Raw genomic sequence first — 22802 nt, 5'->3', positions numbered from 1 at the left:
GCATGCATGACAAGGAAAAAAGCCTTGGCAAGAATGCAGACTTGAAATTAGCCTAGGATTTACAGACACCCCGTACTTTAAAGAATCCCACCTTGTAGAGCCATGCTATGGAAGTCCTAGTGCTCTCCTCTGTGAAGTTGTGTAGTTCAATTTGTCAGCCTTTGGTCAGTTTTTTGTTGTTGTCAGCGCTATTTCCTCTGATGCTGATTTAATTGATTGATTTTTCAGTTAATCAAGTAAAACTCATGATTAATCTACTAAGGTTTCTTTGGTGGGGTGACAGCACTATTTCTAAGTTAAGTTTTCTCTTTCTCTGTTCACAGGAACTCTTATCGACAGGTTTGGGGACTACAAATACATGTTCATTAAATGTGGGGCTGTGATGGTCTTGGCTGGGACTTTCCTCTTCATTATGAATTACTACAACTACCGAATGCTTGCAAAAGAAGAGAAGGCAAGGAAGAGGCAGGAAGCGGAAAAGATGGATGATGGGCACATAAGAACACAAATCTTTCCTGAGAAAGGAGATGCCGCCAACACAGAAAAGCTGCGGGATGGCCATGAAACAGTCCCTCTGAAAAGTGAGGAGGAAGGACTACAGAATGGGGCACACAGCACAGATTTATGAATGGGAAATTGCTGTTTCATGTTGCTCAAAGTGACTGAAAAATGCATACTGTGACATTTCTTTTGGTCTCTTTTGTACTATATTGCCCCTGGCCTTGCCAAACACCCCAAAGCCCATTTCTTTATGAGCACGTGGTAAACTCTATGTAGTGCTTGCTCCTACATTACTGCCAATTTGTATAAGCCTAGAGCCCTTTCTGTCAATCAGTGGTGTAGTGGTACATTTTGATCTTCAGGCATTGATCATGATAGTCCCCATAGCCACGCCTCCAAGGAGATTCCAAAAATGCAGGGAACGGTGAGGATCCATATCAACAATCAGTTCTAGCAGTTTATCTACACCAGGAGCAGGTCCTTTGTAAAGCTAATGGATCTCAATTGCCCTCAAGACGAACCCACACCAAAATACTTTGTATTACAACGGGGAACAATATATTGTTGCTGGGGAAATTCATTTCCTCCTAGCGACTGTGAGGATTGCAGCTCTGCTCAGAGGGAACAGGGAAGTCTGAGCAGGGTGGTAGATCATGTCAGCATCCCTGATAATCAGAGAGTGCCAGCTCTGCATCCCTGCATGTTCTGGCTCTGCTGTACCGCTACTATCAATGCTGAGGACCTTAGACAATGGATATATTTTCCTTGGTTAGTCCAGAATAATTGTCCATATGGGAGCTTTCTGCCTGCACTCCTGTTCACCCTTGTACCAGAACAGCATTACACAGCATTACACAGAAGGTGTGTGGAGAGAGCGCGCCAGCCCTCTACCTCTGTTGGAGAGAAGCCATAGCTAAGCAGTTGTGTATGCTCTGTATGCAGGAAAGATCTCGACCTGCGAGGTGCTGCCAGCCAGAGCAGACAGTGCTCTGTTAGATAGACCAATGGGTTGACTCATAGGGATGTTCTTATTTTGATGTCTTTTGTAAGTTTATAACTCTCGGTGGCTGCTGTGCTGAACATGGTTGCCCTGCGCCGGTGGTAATCTGGCACACAGAACGAGTGAGCTAAAGGAGATCATTTGAAGATTAAGTTTTGCCATTAACACATCCCTTTTTGAGAAATGTCCACTTGACAGTGCTGTGCCCATTGTTTTCAATAGAAGGGTTTTCTCAGTCTAAGCATATGAGATCTTAATGTCAATGAGAACTTGTCAAAGAAAGAACAATGTACAGCTCCAATTGCTAAGTTGTACTATCCAGCTCTACTATTGACTTTGTACTTTGTGCATTTTCTAAAATTAAAATAAATTTGTTTGCTAATGCAAGGGTTACCAGGTTTTCTTCTGTTATCTGCCTTTTAAGGTTCCTGTGAATTCCAGTTAGGACCAGACTTGAGTAATTGCTAGATTGTTTAGTTAACCTCTTACTAACTAAAGAAAGAGAGCTTCTCTACATGAGGCATTTATCATGAGCTTGTGATTGTTCTCTCATAGAGGTTCTCAGTTCCTTTTCACGAGGCTGTCAACCTCTGATGCCCCTCTGGTCATTGGCAAGTGGGAATCCACCATTTTATAAACCATCAAAAATGTAATATATAAATCATGCAATATAGCAGCGCCATCTACCGGTGCTACAAATGAAACATATGGAAAGGACCCTGCTAAAACAAAGGGGAGAGGGAAGCGCATGTATTTGTAAACCCTCAAAGACTCTGGAAGACGAAGCCCTGGTAAGGCTGTGGATTTTTGCTTAATGTAGAGAGGCCCGGAGTCTTCACTTGGGTCTTTGCCACAGTATGCCTCTGTGTAACCTGACCTAGGACAGTTTGCACAAGACAAACTTCTAACGTAATCAGTGTCCACAAAACCTTGCTCCATTATCATTTTATGACTGAAACAAACTGCAGGCTGAGATAATAACAGATCTTTCCCTAGAAACATAGATTCCTTCCTGTCCACCCCTGTCTTTTCCGTACCTCCATCTTTTAAAACAAATTCTGAACATTCAGCCTCGGGAACGTGAGCTTGGGTTGTTACAAATAAAGGCATTATTTTACAGCCACAGTGACTTTGATTACTATGAAGCCTTCCAGCATGACATTAATTAATTCAGCAGCTGCAGTTTTACCAACTTTTTGCCACAAGGAATAATAATTGGTTGGATGTTGTCAGCATCTCACTTGGCTTAAGATCTGGAAGCCATATGCTTTGGCCTCTGGGGTTGCCCCCAATCCCCAAAAGGGCTGTGGCATAATTGTACTCTGCACATGCTCAGGGATACTCTTATTCACAGGTTTCAGGAGTTGAATTGTAGTATAGTGTTCAAAACAGATCCCGAGTGGACAGACTCCTGGCTCAAATTAAGCCCTGTTACAGTGGCTTCCTTCAAGCTTTCTTTTCAGGAGATTCCTTCTTAGGCTTTTTAATTTCAACTATGCGTAGGTACTCACTATATCAGCCCCTTCTGAAATGTATGTAGAGGAAGAGGTAGTGGTAGTGGTGATGGTGGTAGTAGTGCCTTTGCATGGGACATGTAGTTAGACCCTGAGTCAGGCTTAAATCCATGAGAGTGAAATAAGGAATGTTGGTGAGTATTTCAAGGGGATTTTGGAAGAGAAAATACATAACCCCTTGCAAAGACTTAAAATCCAGCAACTCTAACCCAGTACTATGTCCAAGGTTACTTTGCCCACAGTTTTTAGATACCAGATATGCTTGCTGAGATGAACATGTATTGCTTTATCTGCCAGAACTACCTGAGCATGCAGGCACACACATTTTAAAGAAAGAGGATCCATTTTCAACTCCCTTCTCTGAGAAATGCTAATGGAAAAATCCTTTGAAAAATGCAAGTGCTGCATGACCCCCAAATCCAGAAGCCTACATTCTGTCAGGACATTATTCACATGCATCCCTTCAGAGATAAATAGGGCTGTCAACTTTTCTACCAGTGTGCCTCCTCGTGTTCCTCCTTTAACAGAAGCCCGATCAGGTGATATTAGCAGGTAATTCTGTTTACCTCCAAGGTGTGAAAAGCTTCACCTGCTAATTTGTGCAGATCAGCTGTTAAAGATACAGGAGCAAGCCTGGCTCTACCCCCAAACCCTGGACAGTTGGCCACCGTAGCTAAGAATGGACCTGGCACATTTGTAGAACCGACACAGTAGTGTGTCCTTCAAGAGCTTTCAGTACTGCAAGTATTACTGATGGATCTTGAATCTGTTGTCATCTCCCTTTATTAATGAGGATACACATTTTATAGTAAAAAAGCTTAAGGCTGCAACCCCAGGCACACATACTGGGGAGGATGTTCTGTTGAATTAAATGAGGTATGGTTTATGCAACATTTTTCTTTTTATGCATATTAATATGGGGTTTCACATTTTATGCAAGTGTTTCTCTGTAAAAGAACACCATGTCTCAGTCACCAATTAATCCTATTATTTGGGTAAATGTCATAGACAACAAGCCTCAAACCAACCAACAGGTATTGTACTCCTGAACAGCCCCCAGAAAACTAGTGCACAGACCTTCTGCTATGCACGTTTCCCACCCTTGTGTATGTGTGTGTTTCAACACTAGGATGACCTTGAGTGAAATACTAGCTGTGATTATGATGGTAACTGCTATTTAAGGAACAGAATGTTTAAATAAAACCTTCCTGTTGAAGTAATGCAGGCAGCGGTTGTATCTAGTTTTTAAAATAACAGGGGTGTCTCCTTCCAACTGTGGACATTTGTGTGGCTGGTTCTGGACAAAAACGTGATGTTGAAATAACTACCTGGCAGACCAAGCCATGCTTCCGCAGGAACCTTTTCGGAGTGAGGAGCAGGGATAAAATAAATGCATACATACAGTAAGTAGTATTAGAGAACAGATCTACCATTTCTGGTGGGTCTGGTGACTGAGCAACAGTGAGGCCTCAGCATCGGGTCTACTGAGCTGGGTAAACCAGGCTTCTGAGAAATGTGCATACCAGGTCTACCCCTCCATTGTTTCTCATGGGCCTGCTGTCCAGCAATGAAAAGACATTGTGTCCAGTGGATGTCTTTCCACCTGCGTCTGAAATCCTCAGTTCTTTCCCAGGCTCCAGTCACCTCCTCCAGCCCTTAATTAACTGCACTGCTGTTATAATCAAGGGGGCTCTGCATTTCCCTAAAAAAAAACCACCCCAGACACTAGGAGACTAAATAACCACATAGGACTGCACTGCAGAGTTGTCGTACGCTGCTCTAACATCCCCGCACTGTAAAATAGGTATAAGAACATATGGCTACTTTGCAGGACTAGTGTAACCCACACCTACTCAGCCACAGCTGCACCCTGCAATATCAAGGTAAAACTGATGGACTTTATCTGCATTGGCAGGTGTGTGTGTGTGTGTGTGTGTGTGTGTGTTTTGCAATGTTTACAAGCCCAGGTGGGGGCGCCCCCCCCCCAGGAATCACATTACCTTTTGGTATGTAACAAGACTGAAATTAGATCACAAACACCTGTCGTTGCTGCTATCTTTCATTTTTGGATAAAGACGCTACTGCTCAATCGCTGCTACATTAAAATTCCGGTTTTCTGGATTGTTGTCTTTGGGACAGCAATCACCAGGAAGACAAAAAGAAAAATGGCTTAAAGATGAACTGTCCAGTTCCTCCTTCAGACAGTGGGCATGTCAATCATATCCTATGACTTCATTCATTGGCTTAAAACACTAAAAGAGCAGAGCAGGCTAGTTTCTCACAAAACCATTGGGCAGAATAGTGCCTGCACAGTTTGCCCTGTGTCTCACTTTCTACAAGGGCTAGAAGGAAGCCCTTTTTAAATGAATGCTGGAAATCCAGGGATTATGACTCATCCAGGGGGGCAACTACCCCCTTGCCCTCCCGGTAGACACCCATGCACACATCAGTGTGCTTTCACTCTTCTGTCCATAGAAATTGAGTGGCCATGTGTCCTCTTTTACAGAGGACCATCCTCTATTTGAAGGGCTGCCACAGAACTGTCTTCTATTTTGGAGGTGCCCTGTATTTGAAGGGCTGTCCACTCCAAGTCCGGTTTAAAGATAAAGAGCCCTCAGAAGGAAGAGCTGGGCCCTGAAGCTGCCCATCCGAAGCACCTGGACAGCAGGCTGAGCAAGGCACTCAGGTCCCCTGGTCACAGCCTTCCATGCTATGGTGAGATGATACTGTTACTCTATTTGAATTATAATAATTATTACCATTATTTCTAAATGTGCATCTATACATATAAATTGACACATGCACATTTTATGCATCCCTTTTTGGGGATGCATGTCCTCTTTTTTGGCAAGACACTCATGGCATTTATGTGGATCCAATCCAGTACATTCCAAACTGAACATAACAAGTATATTGGAAGGCAAAATAAAGCTCGTTGCCTGAATCCTAAGGATTGGACGGGGAACCCCCATATGTGGAATCCCCACCCAACTGCAACCCTCTGAACTGCCCAGCAAGCTGATTCCAGATCTTGAGAGATATGTGTACAGTGCAGGGAGCCAAGGTGCAAGGTGGAAGTGTTTGTGCAAGCCTAAGGTTCTCTTTAGATCATAGCTGTGTCCACTAGGTGAGGTTTCATTGATTCATAAAAAGAAGATGCTATTGTTATTTTTTGTAAGTCCTGGATGGGGAAAGAACCCTGATTTTTCCTATCTCACCATTTAATCTATAGTCATGTCCCAGAGAGCTAGGATGAGATGGTATAGTTGTGGTGGGACAAATCCTGTCTTGGTGTCTGGGGCAGATACAGGGTCCTCCCTCAGTGTGCCAGTTTCATATAATAATTCAAACCCATGATAGGTGGGAAAGACACCATAAAACTAGAGATATTTAGAGAGGAAGTGGGAAAGCGGAGTTAAAGGAACATGGCAGAGGATAAAAGATTGGATAGTGTGGGAGAAAAAAAGATGGAGAATTTAGAAACCCCGCCCCCACACACACACACGAACATAAGAAGAGTCATACCAGATCAGACCAAGAGTCCACCTATTCCAACATTCTGTTCACACAGTGGCCAACCAGCTGCCCATGGGAAATGCACAAGCAGGATTGTAATGCAACAAATGCACTCTCCCACCCATGTTCCCCAGCAACTGGTGTAAATGCAACAGCATTCTCCCACCCATGTTCCCCAGCAACTGGTGTAAATGCACACACACAAATGTCATAAAGCACCTGGAACAGAAATCATGCCAAAACCATGTTATAGCCATGTTTGCTCATTGTAAGGTAGCTGAATTTTCCCTTGGCTCATCTCTTTTCTCAAGAGTTGTCTCCTGGCATTATGCTTTCCTGGGTAATGTTGGTACATTTTCCCTGGTAATCTTGGTACATGCATTCAGATGGCACCATGCACACACACCTTATCTTATTGTCCTCTAGAAATTGTAGTTCCCTGGATCAACCATGGTGGAGAGCCACTTGAACATTTATCCCTCCCCTGCCCCACATGCTTGGGAACAAGGGGGAGTGGATGTGGGACCATGTAAAACATGTTCACGAATCGAACAGAGAACAAAAGATTCTCACCCTCCCACCCCCAGCCTGCTTGGTCAAGTGGTCTGGTCATAGCTAACAACACCCAAAGAGAATTTCAGCAAAAATAAGCACTTAACCTGAAAGAACTTCTGCCCATGAACCTACAGAGCAGCCTGCTTTGGGCACCTGCTCTGTTGAACATTGACTATATATGGGTGGAATGTCATTTTATTTTCTGAATTGGACAGGGATTGGGGGGGTATGCTACTCAACTAGCCATACATCCCAATATTCCAAGCCTGACACATCCATATCCTGAACTGGGGAACTGTGAACCGTGGTGGCATCGCTATCCTCAACAGATACATGGGTAATTCCAGAGATCAGAGGACAAGGGTTTGATTTCATTCTGCGTGAGAAGGAGAGACAATTCACACTACCTCTTTTGGGCTTATTTCACTACAAATTACAGCTTATCTGAAATGTAGGGATGCAGGGAAATGGTAAAAGTCTCTTCACAGGTCATTATGCATAACCAGTCTATCAAGTGGTTACATGGAAGGCATGGTTAAGTAACCACTTGGTAACCATTTATTGATTTTGCATTCACTCAAAGTTAAGATCAAAAGCATTGTCCAAATCTTGATGAACTGATAAATCTAAATTTGGTGTAAACCCACAATACAGCCTGTGTAGATGATATTCATGATTTCCCAGGTATCCCCACTTGTGTTATTTGGAATATTGAACCTGAATTCTAATGTCCCAAGTAATGAGTTTTGGAGGAGGAAGCGATAACATGGCCCAGGTCACTCATGTTGAAACTAAACTCTGTGGGTTGGATCCAGGATCAGTCTTTCGCAAGAAGAAGGAACCTTCTCTGAGAGAACGGATATGTTCACCGAAGGCCCCTCAGCCTAGTTCTTGGAGATCCTCCCTCCCCACACAAACACCACGAGTGATCCCATTCAACAGGGTCTCCTGAGTTGCTGTGTAGCATTTTCAGGGGGCTGGATGGGCTGGTGAGGGAAGGAGAGGTAGGGGAAGTTCACTTCCACCAGCACAGTTAGTTGATCCAGCTTAAATCTGGATCCAACCTAATGTCTCAAAAATCAAGCTTTGGAGGATTAACGGACTCACATTTGTGATGCCCCCCTCCCCCAAGATTTAATTCATTTTTCATTCATCAGCTGATTGTTTTTCATTTTTGTTTTTCACAAAGGAGCCATGCCTTATTGACAAATGTTATATATAGATCATGGCACACATGTTTCTCTCTCGCTCTCTGCAAGACAGAGACTTTGTGTCCCTCCCTTAGCACTTTCTCCATCCCAGTAAAAGTAAGGATACGTATATTTATGCAGTCTGACTTATGAGCAAATATATTCCTTCTTGACAGGTTGTGTTCTCTGTAATGTCTGTCATTATTCTATCTGACAATGGAGCTAGCAAGTTGATACACTTATGATGAATGAGCCTTTGCAACTCACCCAAGAACCTAATAAAGATGATACATTTTTGCTTAATGACTTGAGCCTGATAAATTAATTCCATTGTTAGCCCCCACTCCTACTGGGCTGAAGGGATTGTCCTAGTGGGATGCACACTTTTAAAATTCATCTTATTATACAAAAACCTATGAGAGGTGACCATCCTGGGGATGTTCAGAGCTCTGAAATATTTGTAACACTGAAGATACTTTTGCTTACATTCATCAATCCCAAAGTTCACCAATCCTAAAAGTACAAATCCTCTCTTGCCAAGTCTCTGAATGTCCTCAAACTTTTTTATTTATTTATTTATTTATTTATTTATTTATTTATTTATTTATTTAATGTAGTATACCTTGCCTTGTAACCAGCATTCGCAAAGCAGCTTACAACAGATTTACAATACAACAAACCAAACGATCAATTCTAAAATACAATGCAATGCAAAAGCAATCGATGCTAAAATATAATGAAACACCCAAATACCAAAAGTTTAAAAAGAACCAGCAGCAAAATCAGTTTATAGCATAAAGGGTGCTTTATACTTAGGTATAAGGTATACTTATACGTAAGGCAGACACCAGTGGAGGCTGGTGGCTCCGATGTCAGTGGGGCTGTGAATCCACTCCTGGTTTCAGTCAGAACCAGTCTACACCTTGGATAGCTCCTTTAGAGTTCTGACTGGTTCTGACTGAAACCCGGAGCGGATTCACAGCCCTACTGACATCGGAGCCACCAGCCTCCACCGGCAGACACCTTACTGAAGCTTAATAGTCTGGGGCTTGAATCCAGATAAATGTCTACTCACAGATCTTTATTTGTATCTTTTGCCTCAGCAAAAGAGTGATGTGAAGGAACCTGGATCCATTACTTGATCTTGCACAGTGGTATAATACCAAGCAAATGATAACTGCAGCCAGTTTCACCAGGGCTAATCACCTGGTGAAGCAGAGGAAGAATAGAAAGCAGACCCTAGACTGATAACCCAGTCTTGTGCATACTTAAAAAGGTAAAGGTAAAGGTGTCCCCAACCAGTTGTGTCCGACTCTAGGGTGCAGTGCTCATCCCCATTTCTAAGCCGAGGAGCCAGCGCTGTCCGAAGACGCTTCTGTGGTCATGTGGCCGGCATGACTGAACACCGAGGTGCACGGAACGCTGTTACCTTTCCCGCCGAGGCAGTACCTATTTATCTACTTGCAATTTCTTGCTTTCGAGCTGCTAGGTTGGCAGAAGCTGGGACTGAAGACAGGAGCTCACTCCGTCACGCAGCACTCGGGTCTCGAACTGCTGACCTGCTGACCTTCCAGTCTGCAGTTCAGCATCTTAACCACTAAGCCACCGCGGCCCCATACTTACTAGGATACTTACTTACTGTGCATATTTACTAGGAAGCAATTCCCATGGTGCTCTACAGAGACATGGAGAGCAGGGTCACAGCTTAGTCCAGATCTCCTCTTCCTAGTCTCCCCCTTGAAAGTTGATAAGGTCTGTCACCACTGACAGCACAGCTCATCTGCTTGGAAGGAGGAGAGCAGGAAGGGAATGTTCCAGGGCAGCAACAGGCACACAGAGATGTTCGTTATGCTTGAAATCTATGAACTGGGCTGATTTTTTTTAAAAAAAACTTCTGATATTTATATATCACTAAATATAATAAAATCCTTAAATGGTTCACATATAAATATTAAAATCAAATTTAAAATACAATATTAAAAACACAACAGTCAAAACAATTCCAATATTCAAGGTTGAAGGGGGGGAAACCCCTTTAACCCAATATGTATGCATGGGGGTGCAGGGGAGTATTTTTGAGTGAATGGAAAGAATAAGAGAATTCAATAGTGCCTGAACAGAACAGAGACAAGGCATTCTGGCTATGTACACCTTGGATTTCTGCCTGAAAAGATATTGCCAAGGGTTGGAAATCTCCCCTTTTATGTTGCTTGTATTTTGCAAACACTCTTTACCACATTTTAATACATCTCTTTCCTGTCCCAACCACCTGAGCGTATTTTATCTGTAGATTGATGACAGCCTGATTTCTTCCTATACAGCTGGAGTAGATTTTTAAAGCATATTTTGCTTTGTGAAGATGCCCAGGGCTGTGTGTAATGCTTAAATAGAACCACTAGAGTTCAATCTTGCACTGCATTAGGTGCTCTTCTTCTCGCTATAGGAAATCCATCTCAGCTTCCCAGCATGACCCTTGGCTTTTAACACCTAATTTACTTAATTTGCAAGTTCTTTCCAAAGCAGTTAAGGCATCTAGACTGATAATCATATCAGTTATTGCATCTGAATGTTGCGACTTTCATAAACGTAGTTGCAGGTGATTTATAGGTTTTTAGAAGAAATATGTAACTTTTAAATAGACACTTTGCTGTGCACTCCTGTTGGATGTACTTAATGCAACTGCCTATGATGAAGTCATCTGCTGACCATTTGCTATAGATGCACTGCAGCCACTAGGTTCTGGCTCTTATTGTGCATGGGATGGACAGATGATATGTTTGGCCTCCAGCCAGTGTCTCTAGGTCCCAGGGGAGCAACGATGTCATCTACCACTTTTCTCCCTACTTACAATTTAGCTGAAATACCGCCTTTACCTGTAACATGGTCAGCCATGTGCAACACCAATGCACCCATCTAAAAAGGATTGGCAGCGTTACTACTTTCGTTGGCAGCATTACTACTTTCTGCATTCGTGCCCCTTTCATATGGCTGGCTGGAGTGGCGTTGCTCAAGTTGCAGCTTGCCTCAGTTGGGTTCAAACTGCCATGGATTTGCAGTTATCTAGTGGTAGTGTGGTTGCTCAAAGCCTCCATCACATGATGGTTCTCCAATAGCTTGCCTTGGAACATACCACCTTGTGATTAGCTTATATTATCATCATCATTATTTTCTATACCGCCTCAGAGTTGAAGCTCTCTGGGCAGTTTGTTTGTTTGTTTGTTTGTTTTTCATTTCTATACCACCCAATAGCCAAAGCTCTCTGGGCGGTTCACAAAAAAGCACGCTATCAGCACAGAAATTAATCTCAGTAGACTGTTCTGATCTCCTTCCCACTGACAGGGACTTAAGTATGGGTAAGTGAGTTTATTTCTGATCCATGTTACTTTCACGTCACATTTAATTTCTGCACTGATTTGTACTTTAAAAAAAAAATTGCATGAAAATGTGCATTTTAATACGTATTTAAATATGTACGGTGCAATCCTACGCAGATAGGCTCCGAACTCAGAGGTGACCACCTGTCCAATGCAGGGCAGGAGAAGCATGGAGGGGATCATTCCCTCTACACTCCTCCTGCCCTGAATTTGCGGCTAGACAGCCAATTGCAGCTGTCTAGCCATGGGAGGGCTGAGCAGAGGAGGAGGCTGCCAGACAACACATTGGATGTGTTTCCCCCCCAGAATGCTCCATTTTGGCTGCTCTGCATTCCTCTTGTGAGCACAGAGGATGAGGCTTTTCCACGCTGCCTGCAAGGCAGTGTGGAAGTGGGGGAAGGTCGATTCTCTGGGAACCGACCTTGGAGCCCAGGCTCTGAGGTAGGTTCCCGGAAAACCAGATATCCCATGGCCGTCTAGCCACTGACTAGCGGCCATAGGATTGCTCCCATAGTTTTCAACATATTTTCTCTCAAGATATGCATTTCTAAACACATCTTGTCTCAAAATATGCATTTTAAAATATATTTAGATAGGCTTTTTAAACCAAGAAGTGCATCAGAACAGTTGGGAAGTGTGAAAGCCTATAAATAACTATGTTCTGATCCACACATTAATCGAGGAGGTGCAGGTCAGATCAGGGTTGGTATCAGAATCCACAAATATTGAATTCCTCAGGCATCCATTACACTCACATTTTAAAGCAACTTATGATGACAAGTCTCAAGAGGATGTCATGTGACACATTCTATAGTAAAGGCCTGGGCAGCCTGTTGATCTCCAAGTGTTTTATATTATAACACCAATCAGCCACAGCCAGTATAGCTAATGGTCATGGATGATGGGAGTTGTAGCCCAGACCACCTGGAGGGCATGAAGTTGCCCATCCCTGCTATAGTACAATAGCTTTTGAGCTATTTTTTTGTAAAAGTAGCTCCCTGTGTACAAAGGAGGTGGAAAGTTCATTGTGTAAGGGATTTACTCCCTCAAGTGACCCCCTTCCCCCCAAACTGGACCTTAATGATGCATCAAGGCCCAGTTAGGAAGCACTTACTCATGAACCCAAGCCTCAGGTCCTAACTTGGCCCAACTGGACATTCTGCCAGTCTTCTGTTGCTTCTTCTGCAATTGTTGTCTCCTGGCTGCCCCTTCTGTAAAACGGCAATTCATTAGTGTTAGGAAGAGGCAGAGGAGGAGGACTGAATATTGTGCAACATGCCCATCCAACAATTTGCAGTGGTAGTTATTTGCACAGAAATAAAAACAGTACCAATTCTTTGGGGGCAAAGATTCCACTTAGGAATCTCTTGACTCTCCCCCTTCCCTTCACTATAGATAGTACCACGTATGCTGGAGAAGCTTACAATCCAGTAAACTCAGTACAGCTTGGACCAGAGGTTGCTGTCTTCTTGCAGATGTTCTACCATATGTTTGCTCTTGATCAAAAATGCAATCTGGGCCAAGAAAGTGGCCAGCCATGTGCTTAAGCAGCCAGGGGTTGATTGGCCAGCAGAAGTGAAAACTTCAGTTTAACTCACTTGTTTGGCATGGTGACGTCATCAGCCTCAAGCAACAGCCAAGGCTCTGAGATACAGGAAGATGAGCTGGTCAAGCTGGTGGCTGCCATACTGCTGGCTGAAGAACAAAACTAGGTTTGGATGTTGAACCCGAGTCTGACTGACAGCTGTGAATCTGCAGACCCAGTGCCTCTGGAGAGCCCAGCTCCCCCTGCTCCACAATGGCAGAGGAAAGGAGCCAAGCCAAAAGCCAAGCCGGGGTGGTGGTGGGTTGCTTTAAGAAGACGCAGCCCTCGAACAGGATGGGGTGGAAGCTAGGAGGGCTAGTTTGGATGGAGGGAGTTCTGAGGCCTCAGTCAGCCCCCAGCTTTTGTCAGAGCCAGAGACTTACGTGGAGCTATCCAAGGTGCTGAAACTCTGGCCTGCCTTGCTGTTGCTCGAGGCCAGGACATGGCAGATATTTTCTCTCTGCGTGTGTATGTGGTGGTGCAGAGGCTGCTTTTGTTTCTAACTGATGCTGTGCGGAAAATATCTCCCACATTTTTTTAAACCATTCTCATTCAGTTTGATAGACAAGAAACTGATTTCGAAAAGAAATTCAAAGGAGACGTAATTTCAGAGAAGTTCTCATGGGTTGGGTTTGGGTTTCTTGGGCTTCCCTTACTTAGGAGGTGGCTAAAGAGTGAGCACAAGTGTCCTGCTTTTCATTGCACAATGCAGCCTGTAGCCTTCTCAGCTTCCCGCACATCAATTAAAACCCAGGGGAAGACATCATGAAGTAATTCCATCCATAGGGCATTTTTCAGATCAGAACGCTCAGGGAGTCTGGGAGACTGCAGAGAAACAGAGAGATGTGTAATAGAAAGAAAACACATACACACAGAGCTACCTCACAGTAATTAGAAAACACCATCAAAATACATTTAAAATACATTATAAAATTCCCTAAGAATGAGGCAGAAAGATGGAAGCCTCCTTCATGGGGGAAGGAAACTTTCAGGAAATTGGAGATCAGATTTTGACACAGGACTCACTCCACCTCTTCCCTGGAGCTGGACACAGCACCGCCCCCTCACACCTGCTACAGGACTTGCAGGGAAGAAGCAGTATTACCAGCATGAGGGACAAGATGTATCTGCAATCACCCCTCAAAAAAAAATAACATTTGGAAGATCCTGGGGAAGCTGCTAAACCCTGAAGAATGACAACTAGAAGTGAGCCAAAATTTCTCAGAAGACTTATTTCTCAAAATGGCCCTGAGATTTTCTTTTCTTAGCCCCCTAGAAATAAAGGGGCACTTTGCAAAATTTTCTCCAAATTTTCTTCCCCATTTTTGGGTGGGGTTCACCTTCCCCTCTCTCTGCCACAATGCCCCAGAACAATGCTAGGTATGAGGTACTGTGGAAAACACAAAGTGGGGATCAGGCTGTCAATATAGGTCATGCTGTTGCCACTTGCAGTGGCAGTGCAAAAAACAAAAACTCTGAGGAAAAAAGAAAGAAGCTGTGGCACAATTATTAGAGAATGTCTCCTCCGTCTGGAGAAATTTGGTGAAATTGTCCCCACAGTTTCTCTGCCCACAAATGGGGCAGAGAATTTCAAGAGACCATTTCTGCACAGCTCTAACCCAACATCTCCCTTGAGCATTGAGATATTAGCCAAATGTCATCATTTGGCATGCATAGTCAGGACACAATTCAAAATCCAGATCCAGCTTGATTTCCATACTGGTTTTCACAGGATAAATGCAAAATGTGTAGTATGTATCCTGAAGACTGAGACAGAAGAATCAAAGTGGCTATACACATTCAGGAGACAATTCTGTGCCTCAAGTACCAACTGGACACCTGCACACATTTCCATGGAGGCTGAGAAAGATGTAAACCATACCATAATTCCTTGAACATTGAGGCATCGTAATGAAACTTGTTATATATGTCCATGACACAATTTTCTTGTAGAGGTTTAGCCTCTACACCCAGATCACCTTCAACATCTATCTCAGTTAAGGGGGAGAAGAAGGAGAAGATGCAAACTACATTGTAATGTAATATCTGGCATGAGCAGAAAACACCATCAAAATACATTTAAAATAAATTATGAAATGCCCTGAGAACAAGGCAGAAAAATAGAAGCCTCCTTCATGTGGGAAGAAAATTTTCAGGAAATTGGAAGTCAGATTTCGACACAGGACTCGCTCCACCTCTTCCCTGGAGCTGGACACAACACTGTTACAAACAATAACACTCTCCATTTGTATAGCTGTTGCCATTGAAGCAAACATGTCCCTCCAAAATGAAAGCAGCCCCACCTCCACCCTGCAAATAAAAAAGCAAACAGACAGCAAACAGCCTCTCTTTGTCATGATTAGCGCCAACAGCAAAAATCTCATCCCACTCTGAAGATACCTTATTAAGCCCAAAGAAAGGTCAGCAATGTTGTACTCTATTTTTTTCTCCTTAAAATAAAAGAACCTGCTTTTTAAAAAAAAGTCCACCCTTTTCTGGAACATATTTCGACACACATTTCAATGAGAAATGGCAATAATTTTGCCATATCTGGGCTTAGAAAGGTCAGTGCTAAAATTCAGAGCTGATAGTATTGAACATGAGCAACCAGAGAAATATCAGCATATAACAAAAAGGTACATGTTTCAAAGGCATATCTACTCATTTGTCTTTCTGTGTTTTGTGGGTTTTTTTGCTTTGTAATGCTATATGAGAGAGAGAGAGAGAGAGAGAGAGAGAGAGAGAGAGAGAGAAAGGGAGAGAGAAAGGGAGAAAGGGAGAAAGAGAGAGAGAGAGTTTTATGATAACTTAGATACTAAAGGCACAATCCTATGCATGCTTAGACAGAAAGTAGTCATAGAATCATAGAATCATAGAATAGTAGGGTTGGAAGGGGCCTACAAGTCCATCGAGTTCAACCCCCTGCTCATTGCAGGAATCCAAGTCAAAGCATCCCTGACAGATGGCTGTCCAGCCTCGTCTTGAACACCTCCAGTGTGGGAGAGCCCACCACCTCCCTAGGTCATTGGTTCCATTGTCGTATTGCTCTAACAGTCAGGAAGTTTTTCATGATGTTCAGCCAGAATCTGGCTTCCTGTAACTTGAGCCCATTATTCTGTGTTCTGCACTCTGGGGTGATAGAGAAGAGATCCTGGCCTTCCTTTCTGTGACAACCTTTCAAGTACTTGAAGAGCGCTATCATATCTCCCCTCAGTCTTCTCTTCTCAAGGCTAAACATGCCCAGTTCCTTCAGTCTCTCTTCATAGGGCTTTGTTTCCACTCCCCTGATCATCTTTGTTGCCCTCCTCTGAACCTTCTCCAGTTTGTCTGCATGCATCCTTCTTAAAGTGTAGTGCCCAGAACTGGACACAGTACTCCAGATGAGGCCTAACCAGTGCTGAGTAGAGGGGAACTAGTACTTCCAGGGATTTGGAAGTGATGCTTCTATTAATGCAGCCCAAAAGAGCATTTGCCTTTTTTGCAGCCACATCACATTGCTGGCTCATCTTCAGCTTGTGATCGACAACAATTCCAAGATCCTTCTCGCTTGTAGTGTGGTTGAGCCACGTATCCCCCATCTTGTAACTGTGCATTTGGTTTCTTTTTCCTAGGTGCAGAACTTGGCATTTATCCCTATTAAATGTCATTCTGTTGTTTTCTGCCCAGCGCTCCAGTCTATCCAGATCACTTTGCATTTTGTTTCTGTCTTCCAAAGTATTAGCTGTCCTGCCCAATTTTGTGTCATCTGCAAATTTGATCAGTGTTCCCTGCACCTCCTCCTCCACGTCACTCATAAAAATGTTGAAGAGCACTGGGCCCAGGACTGAGCCCTGCAGTACCCCACTCGTTACCTCTCCCCAGTTTGAGAAGGTCCCATTGATAAGCACTCTTGGAGTCCGATTCTGTAGCCAACTGTGGATCCACCGGATCGTTGTTTCATCTAGCCCACTTTGAGCTCGTTTGCTCATCAGGATATCATGGGGCACTTTGTTGAAAGCTTTGCTGAAGTCAAGGTATATTATGTCCACAGCATCCCCACAGTCCACAGGGGAGGTGACTTGATCAAAAAATGAGATCAGATTCGTCTGGCAGGACTTGTTCCTGACAAATCCATGTTGGCTTTGAGTAATCACTGCATTGTTTTCAAGGTGCTTCCAGCTGGATTGCTTTATCATCTGCTCCAGACTTTTCCCAGGGATTGATGTCAGACTGACTGGTCTGTAGTTCCCAGGTTCCTCCTTTTTACCCTTTTTGAAGATAGAGAGAACATTAGCCCTCCTCCAGTCATCTGGCACTTCACCCATCCTCCATGATTTCTCAAAGAGAATAGACAGTGGTTCTGAGAGTTCTTCTGCCAGTTCCTTTATTACTCTAGGGTGCAGCTCATCTGGCCCTGGAGATTTGAACTCATTCCAAGTAATTAGGTGTTCCTTGACCATATGCCTATCGATCTCAAGCTGCAATCCTGCCCCTTCAGCCTGTACTTCGCCTTTGCCAGGGGGGTCATAGACCCTCTTTTGGGAGAAGACTGAGCCAAAGTAGGAATTGAGCACCTCTGCCTTTTCTTTGTCATCTGTTATCATTTTGCCATCCTTATTTAATAGCTGAACCACCATTTCTTTCCTCTGCTTTTTACTATGCACGTAGCTGAAGAAAGCCTTTTTGTTGCTTTTAGTATCCCTCGCTAACCTCAGCTCGTTCTCAGCTTTAGCCTTCCTGATGCCATCCTTGCAATTCTGTGCTATCTGCCTATACTCTTCCTTTGTTGCTTGGCCTTCTCACCACTTCCTATATGTGTGCCTTTTTGTTTTCAAGTCATCTCTAAGCTTTTTGTGAAGCCACATTGGCTTCTTCTGTTGTCTTCCACCTTTGCTTCTTGCTGGAATGGTTTGTAATTGTACCTTGAGAATTTCCTTTTTTAAAAGCTCCCACCCATCTTGGACTCCTTTTCTTGTTAGAGTCACTTGCCATGGGACCTTACTGATCATTGTTCTGAGTTTATGAAAATCAGCTTTCCTAAAATCCAGGGTACGCGTTTGACTACACTTGGCTTTTGCTTCCCTTAGAACCAAGAACTCGAGTACAACATGGTCGCTTTCCCCCAGAGTTCCTGTAACTGCTACTTTATCCACTAAGTATCAGTTCTACAAGTCCTGACAACCCCAGCTTGCCCACCATGCTGGTTGGGGAATGCTGGGAGTTGTAGGCCTTTTTTCTGTCTAAGAATGCATAGATTGTGCCCTAAGCCTCATATTAGGCATGATTGCCAATAATGTGTCTTCTATGAAATGTGGTCTTATATTTAACTCCCCTGATACATCTGTAATCTCTAAGGGCACAATCCTCTGCATGTTTACTCAGAAGTAAGTCCCACTGTGTGGAAATGGCCTCTTGAAATTCTCCATCCTTTCTATGGGTGGAGAAATTGTGGGAACTATTCCACCAAAGTTCTCCATGAGGAGGAGAAATTCTCTGACTGGGTGGGGCTGTCCATTCCCAGTGGCAGGAGCACAGCTTCTCCCTTTCCCCCCCTTTAATCTATCTATACCTATAGCCCTATTCAGGCATTATTGAGAGGAGTGAAACCCACCCCGTGAGCTGGGATGGGGTCATGGCAAGTAGTCCCACCCTGACAGTACATCACACTGTAGCTCCACCCAAAGGTGTCTGTGTGTACACACAAGCATGTCCTGCGGGGAGGCCTTTGCACACACAGCTGTATGTTCCTGGAGGCCTCCATGTGAGCTGAAACCCTGGTTTCACAGGGTTATGAACCAGATGGAGCCAGGATCTGACTCACACTAAGACAGCTCCATGTGTTACAGGTTTAAAGTGGAGACCTCTCCCAGTTCTGGTCCATATGGTCCTGGCAATAAAAGATGTGAGGGACTGATGGGCTTTATACAAATGGAAGCATAAATATTTTTATTCTCTTCTAAGCACTCTGCTACTGTTCATTGCTATGATTATACATTCACATAAATACATGAGCAACATTACAGCAGGAGAAGGAAAGATCCAGGGTCAAGTCAGGCCACTTCATTATTTCCCATCTGGATATATATATGTTTCCCAAAGCTACATGGCCTCAGTTTGATCTTAACCTGCTTTTCATCGTTACTTATAGGACAGGGCTTACCTTGATTGAGGTTTGTGGGGATTCATTTGTCACATGTCCCTTTAGAATACTCTGGAGTAGTGATGAAGAAAGGATAGCTTCCCTGCTTTGAAGTTTTCTTCTTCCCTTTCCTTCCCTTTTTTCCTTGTGTGTCATGTCTTTTTAGACTGGAAGCCTGCAGGCAGGGTCTGCCTTGTTTAACCGATTATATGTAAGCCACTCAGGGTGCCCTTTTGGCTGACAAGCAGCATAAAAATACTAGAACTAAATAAAATCTTAAAGAAACGTAGTTTGAATTTTACATATGGGGATCCTTCCTAGTTCAAGAGGGCTTGTATAGGTTTTCTACTTTGGAATCTGTATCTGATTTCATCAGCTAAATTCAGGGATGCATGAGCCTTGATGCTAAATATGTGACTACATTTAACATGCTTAGTTTTTTTAAAAAAATCTAAATAACATGTGTGTGCGTGTGCGCACACACGTGTGTATGTAAATCAGGATCAGAAGCACAGCATGCAGGCTTACACATTTCCCCCACTGTGGTCCCAGTGAAAGCAGTCTCGGAGTTGCTGTTAGCCCTGGGAGGGCTGATTTCATTGGATTTCATTGGAGCTAGTGGGAGGTGCCCTTGGAACTGATGGCAGCTTCAGGGATGATTGTGGCATTCAGGGATGGCTGAGAATCAGGACTGTAGTAGGGGAAAGGGTTAAACCCCTTTCTGCATACTATCCCCCCCCCCCCTTTGCAGGCTGCTATTGAGAAAAAAACACCACATACTTGAAGTCACACATTTAACATCAAATGTACTTTAGCCATGTGAGTCAGCCCTGGTAATGGTATCCATGGTATCTCCCCCCTATAAAAGAGGATGCACCCCTGTTCCTGAACTCTTTGTCCCTGTTGGTGTCTCTGACCTAGGGATGTTAGAGAATTCTGCCATGGACTCCAATGAGGGTTCACCCTCGGAGTCCATGGTGGAACGGACCACCCACCTTCGCCACCCCGCGAGGTTTCCCTGGAACAGATCCTACCTGCCACCAGCCGGGTCTGGTCCGTGTGCTGCCGTCCGCTGCTGGTCTGCGGAAGCAAATGCTGTCTGGCATAGTGGATGCCATTTATGTCCCTTCTCTTTGCCGTGATAGGCTATGTAAATCTTTAGGTAGCCTATCATGGCAAAGAGCAGGGACACAAATGGCGTCCGCTATGCCGGACACCATTTGTGTCTGCAGACTGGCAGCGGACAGAAGTCCTGCTGTGGATGGACCTGGCTGGTGGCTCCGCAGACTCACCATGGAGTGGAGATGGCCGGGGAGGATTCCGGGGGGAAGGATGGATCGCCTCTCCCCCCCCTGGACCCCCCCAGTGGACTGGTGAGTGGGTTTCGTACACCCCTACTCTGACTGTCCACAGAAAAAAGTTTTGCTTCCTCTCTCGAAAGCAGAGCAGAGAACTCTGGGATATCCATACTTGACTTGACTGAACATGATTCCCCTTGTGAATAATAAACAGTATTGTAAACAGTATGTGAACAGGAGAGAAGTAAGGCCATTCCCTCCTCCCTGCCCCTGGATAAGCTGTCCAGGAGGACTTACTGTTGCTTATCCCTGCTCAGTTTATGTCATCTAAAACTCAAATCTCTCTGTTAAAAACATCCCCCCCCAACTGTTTTCTTTCATTCATTTTCTATTCCAAATGCACATCAAGCTGTAAAGTTCTTGGATTACATATGCTATGCAATGATTGAGGCAAGTAGCTCTAAGTAAGGGCTATCATCTCTCATAAATAAGCCCCGAATATTCAGCTCACATTACAAATCAGCACCAGTTACACATTCTGACAGCACCAGATGTATTCTCCAAAATGAACCGCATCTGTTCAGCCTGACATGATGAACAGTATATATGTACATACTCCAAAAAGGATAATTTGAAATCCTTTCAGAGTGATTCCATACTGTGGGCTGTCATCAGGGATGGAGGCTGGGCTTGTTCCTTTGAATTGTAGGGAGTTACGGAGGATCTTACTTGCGCTGCTATTTGAGGGGGTTGGTATGCCTCATATATCATAGAATCTCATAGAATCATAGGGTTGGAAGGGGCCTACAAGACCATCAAGTCCAACCCCCTGCTAAGTGCAGGAAGCCTGATTCCCAGGCAGTCTCCCATCCAAGTACTAACCAGGGATGACCCTGCTTAGCTTCCGAGATCAGACGAGATCAGGCGCATCCAGCCCTTTGCTCATCTGTACTCTAAAATCTTCATTTTGTCCTGGAAGACTAGCTAAGCAAGGGTTTAGGACCAGCCATGGCACAAAAGGTGCTCTTCCCAGTCACTGGCCTCTAACCTAATTAAATTAATCAAGAGCATCTTAGATAAGACAAATTCTCAACAGAGATTTATCAGGAAGCTGATTGACTCCCAAAATTTGGAGGGGTTGGACCCTCCGAAATCTGGGATTGAAAGATGTTCTGTCAAAATGACCCACCCTTAAAGGAAGGTATTTGTTCAATTTTTTGTTCAAAAATTGAACACATACCTTTCTTTGGCATCAGTCCTATAGGAGGCATTAGCCCTATTCTTTCACTTATACTCCTCTCTTGTTTACAAAAACAAAGTTACATCTCTGTAGAAAGTACTATAAATAAGGAAAGAATAAAAATGAATCACACTGTCAACCCCATATTCTTCACTCTCTATTTTAAGTCCTCATCATTCAAACTATAGGGTTGGATCCAGGATCTTCCTTCTGCGACAAGAAGGAAACTCCTGTAAGAGGGAGGGCTCCACTCATGGAAGGTCAGTGTGAATGATTTTTGGGGACCCCCCCTTCCACACCACAGCTCCATCCATTCAGCTCCTGATTCTCTGTGTAACATTTTTAGTGGGATGGAAGGGCTGCTCTGGAAGGAGGGATCAGTGAAGGAGAGGGCAGTGAAGGAGAGGGCAGTGAAGTCTATGTCCACCAGCATACTTGATCCAGCTTAAATGTGGATTAAACACTTAGGGAGAAGCAAAATATTCCAAACAGCAGACAAGTTTCAAAGAATGGCTCCTCTTCTCCTTTTCTGAGTCTCCTTTTCAACTTTTCCTTGATTCTGTCTCAGAGGTTATTGTGCCCTTAGGGTCTCCAAGGAATAAGCACTATCGCTGCACTTTGGGCAAGGTTTTATATATTATGACTTCACTTCTGTAAGGGCTTCTCTACACCAGGCTTTTTATCCTGAGGCTTTACCAGGGCTTCTGCTTTTGGTTTCTTTGCGAGATTAAGATTGGCCCTTTACATGCACTTCCCCCTCCCTCCCTCCCTGGGATTTCCTTTGTCTGCAAGTTCTATATGTTTCATTGTACAGCCACAAGATGGCACTGTGGTATAGTTGCAGTTATAGCGCAACTCTGTAATTACACAGAGCAATTCAAACTGCTGTTTTAAAATGTGCATTTCCCCCA

At 43.9% G+C, this 22802-nt stretch overlaps 1 protein-coding gene across 1 annotated transcript in view; it reads left to right on the top strand.

Moving 5' to 3' along the window:
• Nucleotides 1–1893, top strand: part of LOC146355033 (monocarboxylate transporter 2-like) — a 43588-nt gene extending 41695 nt beyond the window's left edge. Inside the window, exon 5 of the mRNA XM_084840449.1 lies at nt 324–1893. Within this exon, the coding sequence (XP_084696575.1) occupies nt 324–628 (305 nt within the window). The 3' untranslated portion in view covers nt 629–1893. The remainder of the gene's footprint in view (nt 1–323) is intronic.
• The last annotated feature ends 20909 nt before the right edge of the window (nt 1894–22802 follow it).

This window comes from Heloderma suspectum, chromosome 2, assembly GCF_057233095.1.
Source record: "Heloderma suspectum isolate Gila_16-S chromosome 2, 16-S_ref, whole genome shotgun sequence".
Classification (NCBI taxonomy): Eukaryota; Metazoa; Chordata; class Lepidosauria; order Squamata; family Helodermatidae; genus Heloderma; species Heloderma suspectum.
Note: the sequence above shows the minus strand (reverse complement) of the source record. Positions and strands in the feature narration are given on the sequence as shown.